This window comes from Chamaea fasciata, unplaced genomic scaffold (assembly GCF_029207755.1).
Source record: "Chamaea fasciata isolate MVZ Bird 193981 ecotype frontalis unplaced genomic scaffold, bChaFas1.0.hap1 SCAF_4, whole genome shotgun sequence".
NCBI classification, from domain to species: domain Eukaryota; kingdom Metazoa; phylum Chordata; class Aves; order Passeriformes; family Sylviidae; genus Chamaea; species Chamaea fasciata.
In genome coordinates, this window is record NW_027094089.1 from 45,070,169 (window position 1) to 45,092,251 (window position 22,083).

The window sequence follows — 22,083 nt, forward strand, 5'->3', positions numbered from 1 at the left end:
TGGATGCTGTAAACATGTCACTTGTGTTTAACTTTTCCTGGGGAGTACAGACCATTGAAATAAAAAGGGCAGCACTAATACCTAAAGCTAAACTACCAAGTTTTGCAGGTGTCACTACCAGGTGCCACACAGCAGGACAAGCATGACAGCACAACACTGTGGACTGTTAGTACAAAAAGAAGTGCTGTGTATCACAGGAAAAAAAATCAATCCTTACTATAAATAACTACATAATATTACATAATGTTTGAATTCCAGCAGAGATCAAAAGTCCAAACCAAGTGCCAGGCCCCAGCGAGAAAGCAACTGTGAAATATTCCTTGTTCATTACACTTCATTACACTTTTTATTACAATTATCTGTGTTACCTGTTTCAGCTATGTCATCCTTAACTCAGTTCATCTGACATAGAATACTTAGAAACATTTTCAAATAACTAACTGGATCAGTATATGCAAAATGCAGAAATAATTGTGCACCTGTGAATACCAGTAAGCTGAAATCTGATTAGAAAAAGTTCAGAAGACATTAGTGGAAGAGCTTTTACACAGGAAAATTACAAACTTTCTGATAATTATGGTGATATTCCTAAATTCTGGCTATGAAAGTTATGTTAAATTTTGGAATTCCAACACCATAGCATGTTGTAAAGTCAAGCTGGCTAACTGTTGACACTAAGTCAACACTTAAATGTAATTTATGATAACAACATTCTTAAAAAAATAACAAAACCAAAAACCAGACAGGGTAAGCAATCTAACCTTAACTGTCTTAATGACTAATGACAAATGTCTCTCATCCTCTGATTTTGATGAGTACCAAATCTGCAAATATTTGTACAGAGAGCAATCTAGGTTTAACAGTGATACATATCTTAGGTAGCAAATGGAAACTATGATACTGTGAAACAAGAAGACCAAGTTGGATGGAGCTCTGAGTGACTTGGCCTATGCCAGCAGGGTTGGAACTGGATGATTTTATTCTATGTTCTATTAGAAGAGTTCAAAATCATAAATCATACCTTAAAATAGATTAAATTTACTTTAAATGTGTAATCTTAAAAATGTGTATAACTGTCTGTCCTTTGCTGTATTCTCTGCAAGTTCATATCACAGACTAGGGTAAGCTTTTACCTTCTTCTTCAGTATAATGGAAACCCATTTCTACATTTTTTTAACATGGAAGATGACCATATTATGTAGCTGATTTCAAGAACTGGAACTTCAAAAAAGAAGATAGAACATTGAATCTGAGATTAAAGTTAGGAGCAAATTCTTGTACCTTGATTAGAACTAGTCAAGCAATATGAACAGGGGTCATAAAGAACTCCAAATCTATTGTGCATGAAATGGAACAGAAAAAAAAGATGTGCTATGTAGCTGACTTCTTGTAGGAATTGTTTTCTACCCCAAATAGGAACCTCTAAATGTGTCAGCATATGGTCATCTGGCTCCAACAGCAGGCACAAGAGGTACTGACAAAAACTGAGGAAGGGAAGTGTCTATTTTTCTAATACCAGAAGTGAAATAAATGAATGTCTTAATTCTGCTAGGAAATTATGAGTGATTAAAAACATGGCTGTGTATCCTTCTCCACTGTGGTGGTTTAATTTTACAACCATAATACTTTCCTTGATGTTTATATTGATAATTTTTTTGTTGTTGTTAAACATTGACCAAGCTAAAACCATTCAGCACATGAAACACACAACCAGAGAATAAAATACACAGTGAAAACTAAAATCAGTGTTAGGCTGAAAGAGACTGCTATTCAATGCCCACATCAAGTCAACCCAAGTTAACCTGAAAAAACTGGCATGCTCCTCTAGCAAAATCATAACTATTTATTGTGTTTACATCATTTCAGTTCAGAAGCAGGATGAAACAGAGAGGTGTAATACTAATTGGGCAAGAAGACAAATGTTCAGTTTGGGGATCAAGAATCTCACCAATGCAAGAAAAATGTCACCAGTTTCACGTTTTTTCCTGAAAAAAATAATTCTGTCTCTGTATCACTGAAATCAAAGTCCTGCAGGCTACCTCTTTGGATTGTTTACTAGGATAAACAGGGAGAGGAACGATCCACAGATGATGTGCAGGAAAATCTATTTACAGATTTAAGGATAGCACCTATCTTGCACTGCTGTTCTGATCTGGAGTGCCAGTTACCCCAGGAATACCACCCGGGATGTTTTTATAATGGTAGATGGCTTTTTAAGTGCTCAGTGTAAGCCTGAGAGGGACTCAGAGTTGTCCCTTAACATTCTTTTTGTAATGCATCTTTATCTTCTTGTCCAGATGAGACATAAAATGGCAACAGGGTTTACAATGACCTTTAGGAGGCTAAGTTCACATTGTATTTACTAGACCAGACATGTAAAGCCCACCTGTTTTTCATCAAGTATTCTATTTAAAGACGAAATTCTAGGATCCTCAACAGCATACTCCAGACAGTACAAACAATAAGGTAGGCTTGAGGCCACAGAGATACTGGCAGGCTTGGCTGGTTGGACAGATCAAGGGCAGTAAATTTTTTTCCCTGCTGTCAGGACCCTCTCCTCAACTGCTTTGTTTTTTCCCCACTGTGGTCTACCTTGGCAAGGATAATATTTGTGTCTGCCTGCACAAGCACACATGAAGCTACTACAGAACAAGACCATTCCAGATGATGTAAAAAAACCCCAAAATTCAGCTATCTTTTGAAAAGAAGTCCTTCCATATGCTACTAGACCTCATATCTTGTACTGCAGAGATTAGAGAGGGCAGGCTTTTGATTCCACCATGTTAAATCTTATGCACGTGTTCAGTGACTCTCTAGAGATAGGATCTGTTTCAAGTCATGAGCACACAACACCTCTGCATTCATGCACTCATGTAAGATAATGCATAGATTTTTGCTGCATGAAAAGCCTTCAAATCTGTCAAGTTTTACAGGGGTGCCATAAACAGGATTGTGGGAACAAAGGACACTTGTGATACAAAACGGAAGTCTGTGCTAAATGGCTATAAAATGAAAAATCAAAAATCCAATCAAGGAGAAAGACTGTAACTATGGATACAGAATCTTTACACAATTGGATATGTAAACCCCAATCAATCTAAAATGTTTAAGGACTAAAGATGCATTTTATTTGTTTGAAGGGGTTTTTTGTGACACACACAATAAATAGAGAAAGGGAATGTTTAGGATGGCTATGTATGAGTAGCACTGCCATACAGAAATAAAAACAGCATTCTAGAAGATCTTGGTTCAACTCAAGGAGACATCATGCACATACTATTTTCACTCAGGGGGAAAAGAACCCAACATGTAAATCACTATTCTACCTCAACCTATAGTGACTAGAACTGCCCATGGTCATTCTGAAATCACAGAATCACAGAATCACTAGGTTGGAAGAGACCTTTAAGATCATCGAGTCCAACCCAGCCCTAACACCTCAACTAAACCATGGCACTGAGTGCCACATCCCATCTTTCTTAAAACACATCCAGGGATGGTGAGTCCACCACCTCCCCAGGTAAAGCATTCCAGTACTTTATCACACTTTCTGTAAAAAACTTTTTTCCTAATATCAAACCTATATTTCCCTTGGCACAGCTTAAGACTGTGTCCTCTTGTTCTGTCAGTTGCTGCCTGGAGAAAGAGACCAACCCCCACCTGACCACAGCCACCTTTCAGGAGGTTGTAGAGAGTGATAAGGTCACCTCTGAGTCTCATTTTCTCCAGCTAAACAACCCCAGCTCCCTCAGCCATTCCTTACACCTTGTGTTCCAAGCCCCTCATCAGCCTTGTTGCCTCCTCTGGACGTGCTCAAGAATCTCAATATCCTTCCTAAACTGAACGGCCCAGAACTGGACACATCACTCAAGGTGTGGCCTCACCAGTGCCACAGGGGAAGAATGACCTCCCTGCTCCTGCTGGCCACACTATTCCTGATGTAGGCCAGGATGCCTTTGGCCCTCTTGGCCACCTGGCACACTGCTGGCTCATGTTCAGCTGCTGTCACCAGAACCCCCAGGTCCTTTTCCTCCTGGGTGCTGTCCAGTCACTTCATCCCCAGCCTGTAGTGCTACATGGGGTTATTGTGGCCAAAATGCAGGACTCAGCACTTGGACTTATTAAACTTCATCTTATTGGACTCTGCCCATCCATCCATCCAACCATTCCAGGTCTCTGCAGAGCCCTCCTACCTTCCAACAGATCAACACATGTTCCTAGCTTAATGTTTTCTGCAAATTTACTAATGAAAGCCTCAATATACTCATCCATGTCATCAATAAAAGTATTGAACAGAACTGGCCCCAGCACAGACCCCTGAGGAACACCACTGGTGACTGGCTGCCAGGTGGCTGCAGCACCACTCACCACCACTCTCTGGGCCTGGCGATGCAGCCAGTTCCTAACCCAGCAGAGTGCTCCTGTCCAAGCCCCGGGCTGCCAGCTTTTCCAGGAGTATGCTGTGGGAGACAGTGTCAAAGGCCCTGCTGAAGTCCAAATAGACAACATCCACAGCCCTTCCTGCATCCACCAGGCAGGTCACCTGGTCATAGAAGGAGACTAGGTTGGTCAAACATGACCTACCCCTCCTAAATCCATGCTGGCTGGGTCTGGTACCCTGGCCATCCTGTAAGCGCTGCATGATGACACTCAATATAAACTGTTTTATAACCTTACTGGGTACTGAGGTCAAGCTAACTGGCCTATAATTACCAGGATCCTCCTTCCCACCCTTTTTGTCAATGGGTGTCACACTGGTCAGCTTCCAGGCATCTGGAACCTCACCAGTGAGGCAGGACTGATGGTAAAACATGGAGAACAGCTTTTCAAGTTCATGTGCAAGCTCCCTCATCACCCTGGGATGGATCCCATCTGGGACCATAGACTTATGAATATTCAAGCAGCTCTGCAGTACTCTGACTGCTTCTTCCTGGATTATAGGGGAACCCTGACACCATCTACCAACCCAGATGGACAGCTGCCCTGAGGACAAGCTGTATTTCCACTAAAGACTGAGGCAAAGAAGGCCTCTGGAAGTTAAGCACTTCCACCTCCTCCTCATCTGCAGTTACTAAGTTCCTCCTGCATCCAGTAGAGAACAAAGGTTGGTCTTACCCTTCCTTTTCCCATTTATATATTTGTAAAAACATTTTTTATTATCCTTTATAGGAGTTGCCAAATTAGGTTCGAACTGAGTTTGACCTCCCTAATTTTTTTTCCTACATGCCCTAGCAACCCCCTTAAATACTTCCTGAGAGACCTGTCCCTCCTTCCAAAGATGATACATCCACTTTTTATTCTTAAGTTCCTTCAAAACCTCATCGCCCATCCAGGCTGGATGTTTGCCTCATTGACTCATCTTTCAGCATACAAGGACAGTCTGTTCCTGCGCCCTCAAGATCTTTGTTTTGAAGTACGCCCATCTTTCATGAACTCCTTTGTTTTGAAGGGTTGCTTCCCAAGGAACACTCTGAATAAGTCTCCTAAATAGGCCAAAGTCTGCCCTCTGGAAGTCCAGTGTAAAATCCCTATTGATGTTCCTCCTGATTTCACCAAATATCAAGAGCTCTTTAATTTCATGATCACTGTGCCCCAATCGGCCTCCAACCACCACATCTCCCATCAGCCCAACTCTACTTGCAAACAACAGATCTAACATAGTCCCTCCCCTGGTGAGCTCACCCCCCAGCTGCAACAAAAAGTTGTCCTCCACACACTGTAAAAACTTCCTGGACTGCCTCTTTTCTGTTGTATTAAGTTCCCAGCAGATGTCTGGTAGGTTGAAGTCACCTATAAGAACAAAAGCTGATAATCCTGAAACTTTCTCCAGCTGCTTAGAATAAGTTGTCCACTTCTTTCTGACTGATGATAACAAACACCCAGTAGGATGTCAGCCTTGTTGGCCTTCCCTTTAATTCTTACCCATAGGCATTCAACTTCACTGCCACAACTTCACTTCAATACCTATGGTGTCAAAATCCTCCCTAATATTAAGGGCCATCCCTCCACCTCTTCTCCCTTTCCTGTCTCTTCTGAAGAGCTTGCAGCCATCATGTGCAGCGCTCCAGCTATGTGAGTAGTCCCACCATGTTTCCATGTTGCAATTTATACTCATTCAGAACTACATTCAATTTAACACAGATTTTGTTTATATAATGGGATACACAGGTCCCTCTACTCCATGATGATGAAAACAGCCAGTCTGAAAAACAGCCTTTTATTGCCTGAAGGAAGAGCATGGGAAGATTTGTGAGGCAGTGTTCAAGTACAGCCTCCTTTTAAACTGAAGATTTTGTAAAGGATTTCCAGAAGACATGCTATAAATGTTTTAGTGTACATTTTTTTATTTGCTTATGCTGAACAAGGAGGAATTTCAGGCAAAAGTATTCTGACACATCAGAGATTAGATACCATTCCTTTAAAGGGTTACACTTCTTCTTGTTTCTACATGTTATATTAATGTGAAACTCCTTCCAAAGCCAAGGGATCATTTGACGTGAGGCATGATCATGTTTTTGTAGAGATGCTCAAAGTTACTACTATGATCAGTATTCACCACACTTGTACAGAAATGAAGAATTAATAAATCCCAACTTTTCTTCACCTGAGTTTCCTTATTGATGACTCTTCCTCTTTGCCCTGCTGCTTCATCCTTTTCTATTTTCCTTTTTTGATCCCCAAACAAGGACCACTGGTCACCAATTAATTCATCTTACCAGGGTTAGCTGTGTAAAGAAGAGCACAGCAGCACGCCTGTCTGCCTCAAATTGCAGCTTTTTAGAATCACTTACATCCTCAGTCCTGGAAAGTCATCAAAGAGAAGCAAACCAGTTACGATTATTAGTTTGGATGCTGTGCTACTCTTTACACACCCTACTTCTCAGCAGTTAACGATTTCAAGTGAGGTATCTAGATAAAATGGTCTGCAAATCATCCAAGGGATAATTAAGAGAAAAAAAAATTAGCACATATGACATTTCTAAAGGCAGAATGAGAAATAACAAAATGAAAGAAAAAAACCACCAGATAATAAAATACCAAAGGAGAACCAGGGAGGGCAGGTGCTCAGTCAGCTGTTCATGCAAAGTGAACAGTTGACAATACAAGTATGTGGGAATGGCTGCAGTGTTTCCTTCCCACAGTATTAATCAACAGGGCTTTATAGCAAACAGAAAACTTCCTGAGATTGTCTGCTGGTTTGGGTACAGGCACACACACACACCCCTACACAAACACATGATCTCACACAGACACACAGACACACACTGCTTTTACCAGGCTAACAATGCAGGTAACTAAATTCTACGTCTGGCCAATACAAGTTTCTAGACACGAATTTGTTGAGTTTTACAAATGTAAAAACACTTTGTGAGTCTTTGAACAGTATAAATGGAAGAACGGACAGCATACTTGGTTAGCAGAATATTGCCTATCTCATAGAATCCATGTGTATAACATTAAGGCACACTATTTTAAGATAAATTAATCCATTATCATAAATACTGACAAGATTTTAATGTATTCTGCACACTGTCAAAAATGTAATTTATTTCTTCATGATCAGTAAAGCTGGCTGCAGCAGATCTTAAGAAATTGTTAATTGCCTTCAATATTTCTGTATATATGTGGTTGTCCAAGCTAATGAATTAGTGTGACATTTAGCACCATGTACAGCCTACGTGTGTTCTTACCAATACATATAATTGCATCACAACTACAGCTGTGATCAACAGTTTTTAATAAGCTATTTTTCCACTTTAGGCCTGAAGAGTGAGGAGGCTATGGACTTCTAGTATTTGATGAAAGGGAAAGCAGATGAAACAAATGCCCTGCAGCATACAGGATGCAGCATACTACCAGATCCAGTATCACTGTAATTATTGCTTTAAGGGTCATTTGCTCAGAAGTACCTGTTACATATACTACCAAAACCTTAATATTAAAAAATTTAATATCCTGCAGTAAAAGCATATCTAGACAGACATACTGAATTAAGTAATTAAACAAAAACTGATTTCCTGTTCTTACCCTTACATTCAAGTAAAGAAGAAAAAGGGCCTTTATTTCATGTAAATTGTTTAGTGCCTTAAAAAACCCCCGCATATAAAACTGAAGTAAACAATGTTACTGATTTTTGGCAACAGAGAGGTCCGTGTTGGCCCCATCTGTTTGCAGCCTTTAAATTATTAATTTAGAGCAGTCCTTAATAATTTTTATTTATGTACAATTAAAGCTACAGCTGCTACTCAGTCGAGTTTGATTCAAATGAGTGTTTTAACCACAAGGGTATAGAGTCTCAGACTGCTGCTTTAAGACTAAGGTTTATTCTCCAGGTCAGACCAGATCACTTAATCAGATACACGCATCTATAGAGTTTTTACTTAACATTCCAAAAGCAAAGCATGCACTGGTTCCATGAACAAACCTCTCTGGAATTCATGCCCAATGCTGCTGCTGTGTTCAAACACAGTCTGCATGGCAGAGATTTAAAGAAAAAAATTTTAAAGGGGACAGGATAAGAGGACACAACCTCAAGTTGCGCTAGGGGAGGTTCTTCCCTGAAAGAGCGATTAGACTTTGGAATGAGCTGCCTGAGGAAGTGGTGGAGTCAGTGTCCCTGGCGGTGTTAAGCAATGAATGGATGTGGCACTCAGTGCCAGGGTCTGGTTGATAGGGTGGTGTTGGGTCACAGGTTGGACTCTATGACCTTGGAGGTCTTTTCCAACCGGATTCTGTGGCCCCTTCCCTTCCACTTGTGGGTTGCTGTTGTTTTTACTATTTAACACCGATGCTGCCTGGAGTCCTCATAGTGTGGCCCAAGCGTGAAAACCTCGCACTTGCTCCTGTGAAAAACAAATTTTATAAGTTTAATAGAAATAAAAAAAAAATAGACAAAGTAGGAGACAGAATACACCAAGCTTCTCGGCCGAGGGGGGGACTTGGCACCAGGTCTGCCCGTCGCCCCCCTTCATCTTTTAGGACTTCTATCTTTAAGGATCGCCATGTTGAATATTCAAGATGGTAATCAAACATTCCTTTTTGATCTGTTTTAAGTATCCCCGATAATCTTATCTAGTAGATTTATTTTGTGGGTATCTCCACGTAGTCTGGTAACATGGGTATAAATTTTCCTTTTAGGTTTTCTGGTTCTTTTCAGCTGGATACGAAAACAGAAAGTTAACAGGTTTTTTTCTTAAAAGGGTCACAAGGTGACCCCCTTCCCATAACTTCGGGCTTGGTAGCTTAAGCGTTACAAAAAAAAAAAAAAACCACAACAGTCTTACCCCTCTGGTATGATCAAAAAATACACATTCGTTACCCTTTTAAATTCTTATTAATAAAAACACAATACAGTACAATTATAATAGTTATGCGAAAAGCCAACTATATAATATACATTTATAACACTCCCGTCCCCAGGCGGATGACCACAGCAGGTACAAACACAGGCAAGCGGTGCCTTACCGCTGAACGCAACACCACGCGCAGCCCGCCCGCGCCTCCACACGCACAACCCCGACCCTTCCGGCGCGGGCAGGGTCCGTGGGCGGAGGCGCGGGAAGTAGGGAAGGGAAGGGAGGGCGCGGGGAGAGGGGAGGTGCGGCCGCCGTCGCGCTGTGCGAGCGTCACGAGCGGGGGGCGGAGGCGGCGTGGCCGCGCTGCGGGAGGGGCGAGCCGGGGAGAAGGAGCCGGTGCCCCGCGCCCTCGGGCAGGTGCGTAGCGGGCAGGAGCCCGAACCAGGCCGGCCGGGCTGAGGCGGAGCCTTGCCGCCGGGTGGGGGACAGCCGGGGAGGCCATCCGTCCATTGTGGGCGGGAGGGAAAAAGAGGGCGGGAGAGCTCATTCCCGAGCCGTGGAGGGGGGAGCCGGGCAGCGGCGGGAGTGGGTCAGGCCATCCATGGCTATTGGAGAAGCTCGTCCCGACTGCTGTCACTACGCTTAATTAACACTGTCATTGAGTTATTAATTCACCGCAGCGTTGCTGCTCAGGGACCTACAGGTCCAGGGCGTAGCAGTGACCCGGTCTCCTCTGGAAGTGTGACTGACTTCTGCTTCACGTTTCCTGCAGGATTCAGCGTTCCCATTCCTCGGCTCCGCCTGGCTGAGCCAGAGCTTTCGCCACTGCACTTACAGCCTGGCACCTTGATGGAAACAGATGTTGATGGTGGTCCGAGGTGACGTATGGCCGAGGAGCAGGCCTCCTTTTTTGTTTTGCCACAGCTGCAGCCAACTTTGCCTGGCCTTGTATCTTGGATTTAAATTGCCTCTCCACAAATAATCAGTTTTTCTCGAGTTAGAGCCTAAACTGGGTTCTTCCAAGACTTCAGCTTTTAATGACTACAAAGGTTTGATGTGGTTCTTAAGTGTAGTCTGACATACCTTGTTAGGAAGAAGTTCAGGTGGGAAAATGGATGTATGACTCTAGTTATATAAATTACTTTTACTAGATTAGGAATTACAAGAAATTACTACTACTTCTACTAATAGAAATTACTGGAATCTGAAAAAATGATTGATCACAACCCTTGGTATTTCAAGCCAAAAGTTTCAGTCTGAACAATATAAACTGCATAATACATTTTGAGACACACATGCCGTGTTTGGGTTGTGCTTTCTAACAGTTGCCATATTTATGAAGTTTTTAACAGATTGAATTCCAAGCTCTTCTTTTAAAGGGAGTATGTTTATCTTACATTGTGCCTGTTTTGCAGATATTTGTGGGGGTTAAAAGATTTGAACTCCAGCTGAATAAAACAAGGGCTGAAATTTGAAGGATGGCAGCAAATCCTTCAGGACAAGGTAGGTTTTAATCTAAGTATTCAAGGGAAAAGACTATGCAAAATATCATTGAAGTCACCATAACTGTATTTTTATGGAAAGATGAAGAAAGGAAAGAGAGGTGGGGCTGAAAACAGCTGAATGGCAGCCATTCTTCTGGGACAAGGTACACAGCCATTTTATGGTTGAAAAAGACCACTGATGACTGGGAAGCTCTGAATTACTCAGCATAATGTTGTGCTCAGGGAAGGTTAGGAAGTACCTACCATGCCTGTGGTACAATGATCATTTCCTGAAGCTTATTTCAGGCACTTACGTGGCATTGAACATAACTTGAAGCTATTGCATTCAACATCAGAGAACAACCAGAAGTCAAATACATTCCATGTCTTATTGGGAACAGCAAGACCCCAACAATAAATATCTGTCACAGGCAGCAAGTTGCCAGGCCTAGGAGAAAAAGCCAGTTAAAACCGTAATGGTAACTGTGATGAAATGTTCCTTTATACCAAGATGCATCTCAGTTGCATCCTTAAAATAAAAAAATAATAAAAATCTTAGAAATAGTCCATCTATCCAGGATACCTGTGCTTTAGAGGGGGCTGAGGGTCTGGGGGTGTCACCAGTAAATATGAAGGAGGATCTTAAATTGCCCTCTACAGGTGTTTCTTGGAAATCTTAGGGGAGCTCCGAGGCTTTTCTTACATGGAAGAGCTAGGGAAAAAGCGTCTCACGTATGGCTCTTCCCTTACTTGGTTATGAGATATGAATTCTGGGTTCAGTTTCCCAGCTAGTGGAGGCTTCTTGCAGATATGTGTTTGTGTCTACCTCAAGCAGTGCTGCAAACCTGGGTATTGCTGGGTGGTACTTCAGAGGGTATCATATGACTCGTGTGGCTCCAAAACACAGATTTTACTTGCTACTTGATGAAAAGGAGGTAGTTTCTGGAATGCTAGTGAGATTTTGTGAGATGTTGGCAGGGGAGTACTGCAGATTGCAGAGCTGTCTGTTTGCAAGTTTTAACTCTGAGCAGGTTTTTGGTACCTAATGGTAAATCTTGCTTTTATTCTGTGAATACCAAGTCAGCATCATTGCAAGGAATAGAATGCTCTCATAGAGAGTTAAAACCTGCTTTTTCTTAAATATGTTCATTTACTGAGGGATGGGATTTAGTGTCAGATTACCTTTGCTTCCCTCATGACTCCAGAGTCTTATAATTTAACAGAGCCTTGGAATCTCTTATATTTGAGATATCCTTTAGAGTCATTAAACAAACCATGTAGGTATATAAAAATCGTTTGCACTAAAAAGACAAGAAACACTATAAAGTTTAATTACCAAATAAGCCTATAAATAGTACGGCTAGGAAAATCAGAAAGGAACAAGTAAATATAAATAACAGTTCAGGGCTTCTGTCTTGGCTAGATGCAGTCTATTAGTGAAAAAGGACTGTGATAAACCCTACATTTTTTAGCTTGCCTCATGGCACATATATTAGTACTGTTCATAAAATCCATTCTCTTCACTTGGATGAGAGGAATAGAAGTTTACTGAAATGCTCACTGGAAGGGTTATGAATGGTACCACTTATTCAGGTAGAGCTGTAAGGATGAATTAAACATTAGCCTTCTACACAGGTAGACTGTGATGGGAATTTTTTGTACCAAATTACTGCTTTTCCTTGAATTGCTACCACATATTTTCTTAGGAGTAAATTTGAGTATCCCATTGTTTACAGACTTGTACTATAAAAGTTAAGATTTTGTGGACCAGACTTCTATTCCTTGGCTTCTTAGAAAAGCACTCTTGGTGGTGAGCTGCATATGAGTGCAGAAAAACCAAGAATTGAATGAAATGCCTTATTTCAGTTCATTAGTACCCCATGGAACTGATGGCACGAGACTGACTGTGGCATTTGAAAGCAATGGAAGATCTTCCTGCATGCTGTGCATTGTCCACCAGTTGAGCGCATTGTCCAGAGTGATACACTTTGAGGGTTGGAAATCAGCTTCTGAATTACAGCAAGTACTTCCAGGTGCTTAGGAATACACTGCTCCTACCACAGTACTTCACACACAGTACTTAGGCAACATGCATTCATCAGGCTGCTCTTGCGTAATGCCTTTGCTTGTGTGTAGCAAGGCCAGAGCATACATAGTTTGTAACTGAATTAACTACTCTGTATATGAGTCCTCCTGGAGGAATCCTTCTAACATGAGAGAAATGTAACTGCTCAGGACAGTTAGAATTCTCCTTTTGGTCCCCAAAGGTGAAAAAAATAGAGATTCTGCTTCAGCCAGGGCTGAACTGTTCAGAAAATAAGAGTTCTTGGATGTTGGAAGAAGAAACTCTTGAAATATGAACAGAATTCTAAGTTTCAGGCTGTAGCAATTCTAGACTCTCTTTATATCGTGAAAGTTATTTATGCTTTTGGCCTAAAGGTATATGGAGGTATTCACATAACACAGTCTAAACAGCTAGATTTGGCACTCTGTTCAGTGAATCTGGAAAGGAAGACTGTGCTGTTCTGCATTGAATTACATCATTATCTAAACATTTTGCTCTTCCCCATCTGAGTCTGATCTGTGTGTAAGCATAGTACTTGAGAATTTGCAGCCATAAAGCTGTCAATTACTTATATTCAGCTGTGTATGTAGTTGTTTTCTGGAGGCACAGACAAAACACTAATTAATTTTTAAGTAATTCACCTTAATTTACTGAGTAACTAGTACACCTCTTGTTTCATTGTCACACAAATTATATGAAAGCATATCCAGATGTAGATTGTTACTGAGAGTATTGGCATGCAGTGGACTGTGATATGTTGTTTTGAGATGCCAGTCATTATAAGCAGAAGAGGACATCAAAAATGAATTACTCCATTTTTTTTTTTGCAAGTGGTGTATGTTTAATAAGGTCTTTAGGTTCTTCTTTTTAAGAGGGTGCTGCCTCACTTGATGAATGCTGCCATTTATAGAAACATGCACTTCGGTAAAGAAATTGCTTTAAATCCTTTATAAATTGAGCAGGCAGGACAAAGTGCAGTGCCTTTCAATACTCAGAGCTTTGAGCTGACATACAGCTTTGAAAACATTTTCTGAGTAAAAGTGTACCTTGGACACAAAGTAATGGAGGGCTATTTAGTGCTGTTACACAACCGTGGACAAATGACAAATAGTGCATCTTGGAAAAAAATGTGCTGTGAATTTGAAGCAACTAATCAAGGAAACAGATCAAGAAAAAGATAATCAGTGAAAAGCAAAAAATTAAAAATAGATGAAGGTAATGCTGTTGCTTGCCATGTAGCATTAGTTAGAAGAACTAACTGACATAGGTAATAGGTAGATAGGGAGGTGGATAAGATGTTGAGATTAGGTTAAAGAGAGAGGCTTGCTGTGAGCTCTTAAAGCTACCAGTATCACTCAGCAAGGTTTCAGCTTTCTCTGGCTTTCTGCTTTTCATGTGCAGAAAATAGGTGCAAGTAATCATTTCAGTCCTGCACAGGTACAATGCTTGATGTCAGAAATAGAGGTGTCAGAAAGGTTTAGATTTTAAATGTCCTGAATCTGCTACATTAGAGAGTAATCTGAGGATCTAGGTGCTCAGTTTGACATCTGACACTGCCATTAATCTGTTTAGCTGCCTTGAACAGATAATTTTGTGTCAGGACTCATGTCAACAAAGCAGAGAAAAATATTAATATACTGCAGTATTCAAACTGTTCAAACTCAAAATATTAGTGTAGCTCAGCCCAGTGAAGGGAAGTCTAAATTTAAAGCTCTACTAGGAAATTCCTGTGTTTGAAAATCTGCACTTGATTTCACAGATGAGAATCTGATCTGTACTAAGGATGGCTTTTGATTTTTGCATGTCCACATTTTTACTACTAGAAATCAGAACAAACAAATCTGCAGATGAAAAATTACTCTTATTTATAATTGAAACGGGAAACTTCTGTAGGGGTTTTAAGCTGGACTTTATGAAAGCATTTTGGGTTCCGCAATAGGGAAGAAGCTAAATTAAAGTCTTGCTTATGTATTGCCAGATATAGTTAATTACTTTCTAAGGATGCCAGAATTTCTCTGTAGAATGGATTTGTCATGTTCCACCCCCTCCATTGTTAACTTTTTTTTTTTAACAGGCTTTACTTTGCATGTTGAAGAAGTTTACCTGCAGGAACATCACATTGCTCAGCTGAGGAGTACTGACATGTATATGTTGGATGTGCTGCTCCATTTTCTTTAACAGGCTTTTTTCTCCTTACCAATAACAAACTCTCTTAAACAACTTTGTCAGCACAGCAGGTTGCTGATGGTCACTGTCTGAACTCTAGTGCAAAATACTACTTTAAAAAACCCAACCAAGAAACAATCAAATAAAAAACACACCACAAAGCTCTTAGTAGAGGTATAAGAAAAAAAAAATTGGGTTTCTTCTGAATATTTCTAGAGTTTTTTTCCACAAAGTACTGTAACAAGACTCAAAATAGAAGACAGAATCTTCTGTAGTTTCTGATCACAGTTTAAAAACAGCATTTAAAATGTGTCAAGCTTTTCTGAATCATACCATCTGGTTCATTATAAATTTAAGCATATTTAATCTTCATTTTTTTTGATCACAAATTTAAATTAAAAAATGGTCTCCTTTTTTTTTCCTTAAACATAATATGTTCTGAATTCCAAGGATGCATTTAAATTTATGGAGTTCAGGATAAGCGAGCAGTATTAAAAAGGTGCTAAGTAATATGTTGAGTATAAAGGTTTTTGGATTAAAATTTTGTAGAATGAGCATACAAACATAGTTGTTTTCGATCAGACCCTCTAAGAGATGATTCGGTCATCCTATCCACACATTGTCTCCAGAATTTACAAGAAAGTAAAATGTGGGCTAGCTGCAGCTCAGAAATATTAAATCCTAGCTTGTTGACAAGATTTGTCAGCCTTTTTATGTCAGCTGTGTTTTAAGGTTTCAGATTCGTTGCAAGTGCAAAGTCTTGAAAAAAAAAGAGATACTGTACAATACCTGAAGAGCAGAGAAGCATCAAAGGCCTGAATCGATACTCCTATGAAACAGAGTTTAAGTGGAGCTAATGCCACATAGGAAGGAGAGATTAGTGGACAGAAAAATACCAGTTAATTAAATGTAACTAAAAATCTCATTAGCAAATGTAGAAAATTTTGTGGGTGATCTTGCATAAAACCATAGTACAGTATAATCAGAAGACTGCTTCTTTTGAGACCTCTTTAGACACTGAAGTTTATGGGTGTGTATGTTAGGCATGGTAGAACAGAAAGGTGAGGGAGTGATAGCAAGGCAGTACAGGTTTTTGTGCAAATTGTTATTTGGTGTTGAAGGTTTCTCTCTGGTAATTGTCTCCTTCATTAAGCCATGCAGATGAAAGGAATACTGGATTGTGTAATTGAGCATCAGCTCAAGGTCTGTCAGAGAGGATGAACTTTGAGTGCAGCTTCTGAAAATAAATGATTTTACCTTGACATGCTAATACTCTCCATAAGAGTTAATATGTGTGAGCCTCCTAATGGCTTGTGGGCTACCATGTTTTAGTGCTGTCACTAAGACAGTTTTCAGGGCAGGAGCACAGCACATTGCAATTTCCAGTGGGAATCTTGGATTTTTTGTGTGGAGAAAATAAAGGGGAACTTGACTTTTACGGATTTTTTTTTTTTGAATTATGATGTCAGAGCTTGTTGATTATAGAATAGCAGCAAATCAGAGATTCAAAAAGTGTGTATTTCTGACAGGAGGAGTGTCCTGGGTGGCATAGAGGTGTGTAAGAGTCAGCTCTGGAGCTGTTGTCCTCAGCTGTGCTGTTCAGGCACAGCTGGGCAACAGCAGGGACTTGTGCATCTGGTTGGTTTGAGGGCTGCAGTGAGGTCCTTTATTTTATGTGTCCTTTGTAGGTACAGGAGTTTTGCCATGCTTGCGTTTAGAAGGAAACTTTTTGCCCAGCTATTTTGGGCATTTTTGAAATTCTCTCAAGTGACGCTACTTCCTGATCCCTTCTCTAGTATTCAATGTCTCTTTGAAAGAATGATGAAAGCAAATGGAGGCCACGTTCTTATATTGTGTACAGACAATTTAATAGTTTAATTTTGCTTCTTTATTCCAGCATTTGCTCATACTCAGAATAAGGGTGGTTTGTGTAGGACATAGTAGATTTAAACTTTTCTACACAGACTGAATGAAAGATGTTTGTATAAGCACATGTGCAAGCTTAGTGATTTGCCCATTCTTATGTGTTACATATATAATGCTGTGTTACAGTTTGAGTTCACTGACATGAGAAATTAAGCCCTGTGTGTATATTACTCCATTGTTATTGTTGAATGTTCAGTGACTACGTTTTAAATTTAGAACCTGGTAAGTTTACTTCTTTTTTTTGGAAGGTAGCTATTTGATCATAAACCTTGATTGTAGCTCCAGAGCTGGCTTGGGAAGGGGTAGGAGCTAACTTGAGTTAAAAGCCGCTATTTTAAAACATATTGATATGCATGATAGCTTATGGAAGCTATTGCATGCTGAAAAATAAAGGTTATTTAATAAGAGTCTTTTCAAATGGGTACGAAGATTTGAAGATCAGTGTATTCATCTTAGAGTAATTTTCTGCAGGGACTTCTAATTCCACAGGATTAGAGTTGGGCCACAGAAGTCAAATAAATATCTCTAATATTTTTCTGTCATTCTCACCAGGTTTCCAGAATAAAAATAGGGTTGCAATCCTGGCAGAACTAGACAAGGAGAAGAGAAAGTTACTTATGCAAAACCAGTCTTCCACAAATCACCCTGGAGCCAGGTATTTTATGTTCTTAGACATGTTTGGACATCACTGATTACATCAGGGGAAAAAACCAAACAGCTGGTGAGCTGTGAACTTACATAAATACTTAACAGAAATGTTTTCTGACCATCCTTAATAACAAGGCAGAGGGACATTGCTCTTTAGGAACATTTTAGAATTTAAAATTGTTTACATAGCATGAATTTTGGCTTACATAATTTCTATTTGAGAATGAGAGAAGTAGATATGCTTACTCAAATGTATTAAAGTCTACCATAACGAAAAATCAGGAAGCAGACACTGAGAAAACATTTAATTATTAAGCTGAAATGCTCTGGGGAATGGAAGTAGCAGACCATTAGGTTCAGGACTCTGTGTGCTTAGAGAAAAACAGTTAGAGCAGGAGTAAGTTATTCTTGAAACTCTCTTTGTGCAAGACAAAGCCAGTTTATGTTACAGCAGATGATCCTGTAAAAGATGCTGTGTTGTAGGGATGTTTCTACACCATCAAGTGTAATAATCTAATCTGAGTTGAAGGGCTGTTACTGGGATTTCTCCCATACAAGACAAGAAGATGAGATTTTGTCATAAATCAGTAACTAGAAAATCACACAATAATTTATGTGGAGAAATTGAGATCCTTAAACTTCAGGGTTAGTGTAAAGTGAATGCAGTGCCACATTCCAGACACAGTGTTACCCACAAGTCCTCTACAAGAGTCAAATACTCTGACTACAGTCTAAGTGCTGCCCGTGTCTTTTTTTTCAAAGAGATTCCACAGCACTTTTAATTCCTTCACAATGTCAAAAAACATACTTGAAATACTTGAAAATGCCTGATATAGACATCTGAGTGAGGTAAGAAGTTATTATTAATAACTGCACATGGTTATTATTTGAGCAAAATCGTTGGAAAGAAAATCAGAATATCATACTGTTATGTACAACTCCTGACTCCTGGCAACAGTGTTTCCGTGCTTCATTATAAGTCTGACAGAGTTTCGGGGAGTGCTTTGTACTCTCTTTTTTTTTCTTTAAGGAAATAGAACACTGTATTTTGGTGAGCAGAATTAGAATTTTCTAGTTTTGAGGGTGCACATGGGTGGAACCTACAATGCAGTATTCAGGCTCTCTGCTTTGGCATGGTGGGTTGATGTGTGATTTTTTGAGAAGCTGACAGTTTTTTGATGTTGTGCCAAAGGTCTTGGACCACAGAGTTGTCAGAATTGAGACTATAAAAATTGTGCAAACTTGACCAAAAGAGCTTGGTGCACAGCAGTGGTAGGGACAGCGTAAGGATGAATGAGTTAATTGGTTTCCAGCTTTGGCATGTGAAAATCCTGTATCCAAGAACAGAAGACCTCTTTTGAAAAATGTGAGGTTATGGTGGAGCCTTAAGCATATCTACAGAAATCATATTGAAAAATTAGAGCGTAAAGATTAAATGCAAATTAAATACCTCCAAAATCACTGAAAATATTGTGTTTTAAATAAACTGAGTAGTACTCTCCTTCAGCAGTGAAACTTATCCTAATACTTGCCATAAGCAAAAATTTTTCTGAATTGTTAAGCTTTTGTTATGTGTTTAGGCATAGATTTGGCTGCACATCTTTTCATGAGCATGGCTGGTTCTCAAAAACAGATAAACTTAATCAGCTGTTGACACTGAAACTTCTGGTAAAATTCAGTTGATGAATTTGCTTGGAATCCTTATTTGTACTTCTCTCTCTGTGATGGGTTTTCAGCAGGGTTTTCAGCAGCAGCCTCCAGTGACAATTTCAGAGGTAGTTGAAAATTGTCTTGTGATACAGTTCTAATGGCAGCCCTTACTTGATTTCCATGTTACTTATATCGAGCTGGGCGTGCTTTTTATGTCTTCTTTTTGGTTTAAGAAGGCAGACAAGTCCTAAGGTATAAAAGACAAGAAAATCATCAGTAAATTTTAATTTGAAACCTTATGCTGCACTGAGATAGATAAGCTAAATCAGTTTTAGGTACTCCAAGCTGTTATCAAGGGATCATTATTTCAGTTAACATCAATAGGAAGCTCCTTTATTGTAGGTGGTGTATTGCTTTACCCCCACCAAAGACCTGTTCTTATACTGAAGTCTACAGAGCTCTTGTTAGTGCTTCTGTTTATCACAGTTGTTTAGAACAGTCACTTGGTGACTTGAGTAGTGGTGAAAGCACAAAGCTGCTTTAGAAATTCCTTGCATTGTCTAACACTGCACCCCAGTGGTTTCATTGACTTCAGTGGGACTCAACCCATGGGCAAAAACCACAATAGGCTTCAGGTTTAGTTTAGCAGGAATTGTTTATGATGGCTTAAATGATACAGCTGTGGTCACTCCATCTACCCTTTTTTCTTTTGATTTTACAAATAGTAATTCCAAGCAGTAACTGACAATTGTCAAGCCATGATTGAAATGAGAGCTCGGGAAGTCCTGGTATCCGTGACTAAAATGGCAAGAACACATGTTTTGGCTGTGGTCTGTGTCATACCATCTTGTTCTTTCTTGCAGCATTGCACTTGCAAGATCACCTCTGAATAAGGATTTCCGTGATCATGCTGAGCAACAGCACATTGCAGCACAGCAGAAGGCTGCACTGCAGGTGAGCTGATACAGTCAGAGTTCAGCTTGGTACTCTTTTAGATGTGCGTCCTTTCAGAGAGCAGCCCTGCTTCTAGAGATATTGAAAAGCTCCTTTTAGGGATTAGTTATCTCACATTTCTGTATTTGTCATAAGTGAAGTCTCTCTTCCTGTGATGAAATATGTCCTTGGGCATGGAGAACGCCACCCAGCCCCACAGCCATCTCTTTGTGTTTCTGTTGTGCTCCATGAGCTCAGATAGCTCCTCTTGGCCTGTTGTCCCTGCTGTTGCAGTTCACTGTGCCAGTTAGCCTTGATCACTCCAAGGACACATTGCAGGCTCAGGCTAAAATTGACCTTCACCAGGGCTCTTCCCCAGTGGTGGAGGGAGGGAATAGGCAGAACATCTAACTTGCTGGAGTCCAGCCTTTGAACTGGGCAAGGGTATGTAGGATTTCACAAAGGTGTTCCTGAGCCATACAGCAACTGCCTCCCTCAGGTGAAGAAGCATATATCTATATCACATGAGCAGAATCCTGGTGTCCTGTGTTTGGGAGTGTGTCTGGTGGCACTCCATGTAGCAGCTGTCATAAACCAAGACTTGCAAGCTGGTTATGGAAGGGAGAGGAAGTGAAAACATGGGGTCTAGCAAAGAGGAGGAATCTGGAGTTGATTTGCGCCACCTCCATGGGGTTGGCTGAAAAGAGCAGTAGAGAATGTCCAAGTTAATTGTCTTTATGGGCCCTGTTCTGATGTGACTGATGTAAAATGCTGGGTTTGAATTTGACTATCAGAATTAAGGAGAAAACTGGGAGAAATAAATAATTATTGCTGCAGAATTCACTGACGTGAAACCTTAAATCATGTCAGTGCTGCAGGGAGTTATGCTTTAACAAATGTTTTTCTCTTTCCAGCATGCACATGCACACTCCTCAGGATACTTCATAACTCAAGACTCTGCATTTGGAAATCTTATTCTTCCTGTCTTACCTCGACTTGAGGCAGAATGAGGAATGTTGTTTGTCTCAGAAATTCAAGATCTGATTTTTGTTCATGGCAGGAGCTATCTGACCTTTTCATTTCTTTATGTATCTTAAAACCTACTTTTTTCTGGGTTTTTTCAAATGCCATTCAGGAGTGTGAGCTTTAGTGATGGGGATGTAGTGTTGAAAATTTTTATCCTGTATTTCTGTTCCTCTATTGGGTCAAAGTCAAATGCAACACTTTTCTTGGAGCTTGAAGTGCACGAGGTGGGCTCTTCCCTGTTTCAGTGCTTCCTTTAAATAAATGTCCAAACCAGAGTCACCAAGAGATGCACAATCTGTCAGCATTTGTGTTTCTTTTTATTATGTACAGGCATGATTTTTGTAATGAGTAATGAAAATTATTTCTGTCCATCAAAACAGACACGACTTTGTCAAATGCATCAGCCAGTCTTCCTCCCCCACCCTCTCCTATGCAGGAACATTCCTAGTGTACTGTTTGCCATTCTAGCATCATCTTGTCTCAAGTCCCTAGCTACAGTGTGCCTGCCTCTTACCTTGTTTTGTGAAATACGAAAATGCATTAAAGTGGGAAAAAAGCAAATGTTTCTAACAGTCTTTTTATGGAAAAAATGTCAAAAGTTCTCTGGATATTTCAAATGGAAAGTGTTCTGCAAAGACAATTCCATTTAAAAGGTCAAATTTTTCTAGTCATGCCTTTTTCAAGACTCATTGTGGTTTATTTTTGTTCACTTTTTTCCTTGGTGTTTTTTTATCTGTGGTAAACAATTCCAGCTTCCTGCTGAACAAAAATCTGTTGATCTTAAGGTAAATTACTTTGGAACTTTGGTTGTGCTACCAGGATAAAGTAACTTAGAGTGAAAAATTGTCTTTACATAGACTTTCTCATATCTTCACAGCTTTGCTTATAC

The 22,083-nt window shown here is 40.1% G+C and overlaps 1 protein-coding gene across 3 annotated transcripts; it reads left to right on the top strand.

Annotated features, from left to right (window-relative positions):
• The first annotated feature begins 9,607 nt into the window (after positions 1 to 9,607).
• On the top strand, positions 9,608 to 21,755 carry INIP (INTS3 and NABP interacting protein). 3 transcript variants are annotated; one of them, XM_066181421.1, is made up of 6 exons: positions 9,608 to 9,713; positions 10,069 to 10,174; positions 10,712 to 10,799; positions 17,490 to 17,592; positions 20,099 to 20,189; positions 21,083 to 21,755. In XM_066181421.1, the coding sequence occupies exons 3-6, from the start codon at positions 10,775 to 10,777 to the stop codon at positions 21,176 to 21,178; spliced, it is 315 nt and encodes a 104-aa protein (XP_066037518.1). In that variant the 5' UTR covers positions 9,608 to 9,713; positions 10,069 to 10,174; positions 10,712 to 10,774; the 3' UTR covers positions 21,179 to 21,755. The 3 variants fall into 3 exon arrangements, with proteins under 3 accessions (XP_066037518.1, XP_066037519.1, XP_066037520.1); XM_066181422.1 differs by lacking the exon at positions 9,608 to 9,713 and adding an exon at positions 9,719 to 9,774; XM_066181423.1 differs by lacking the exons at positions 9,608 to 9,713; positions 10,069 to 10,174 and adding an exon at positions 10,279 to 10,345.
• The last annotated feature ends 328 nt before the right edge of the window (positions 21,756 to 22,083 follow it).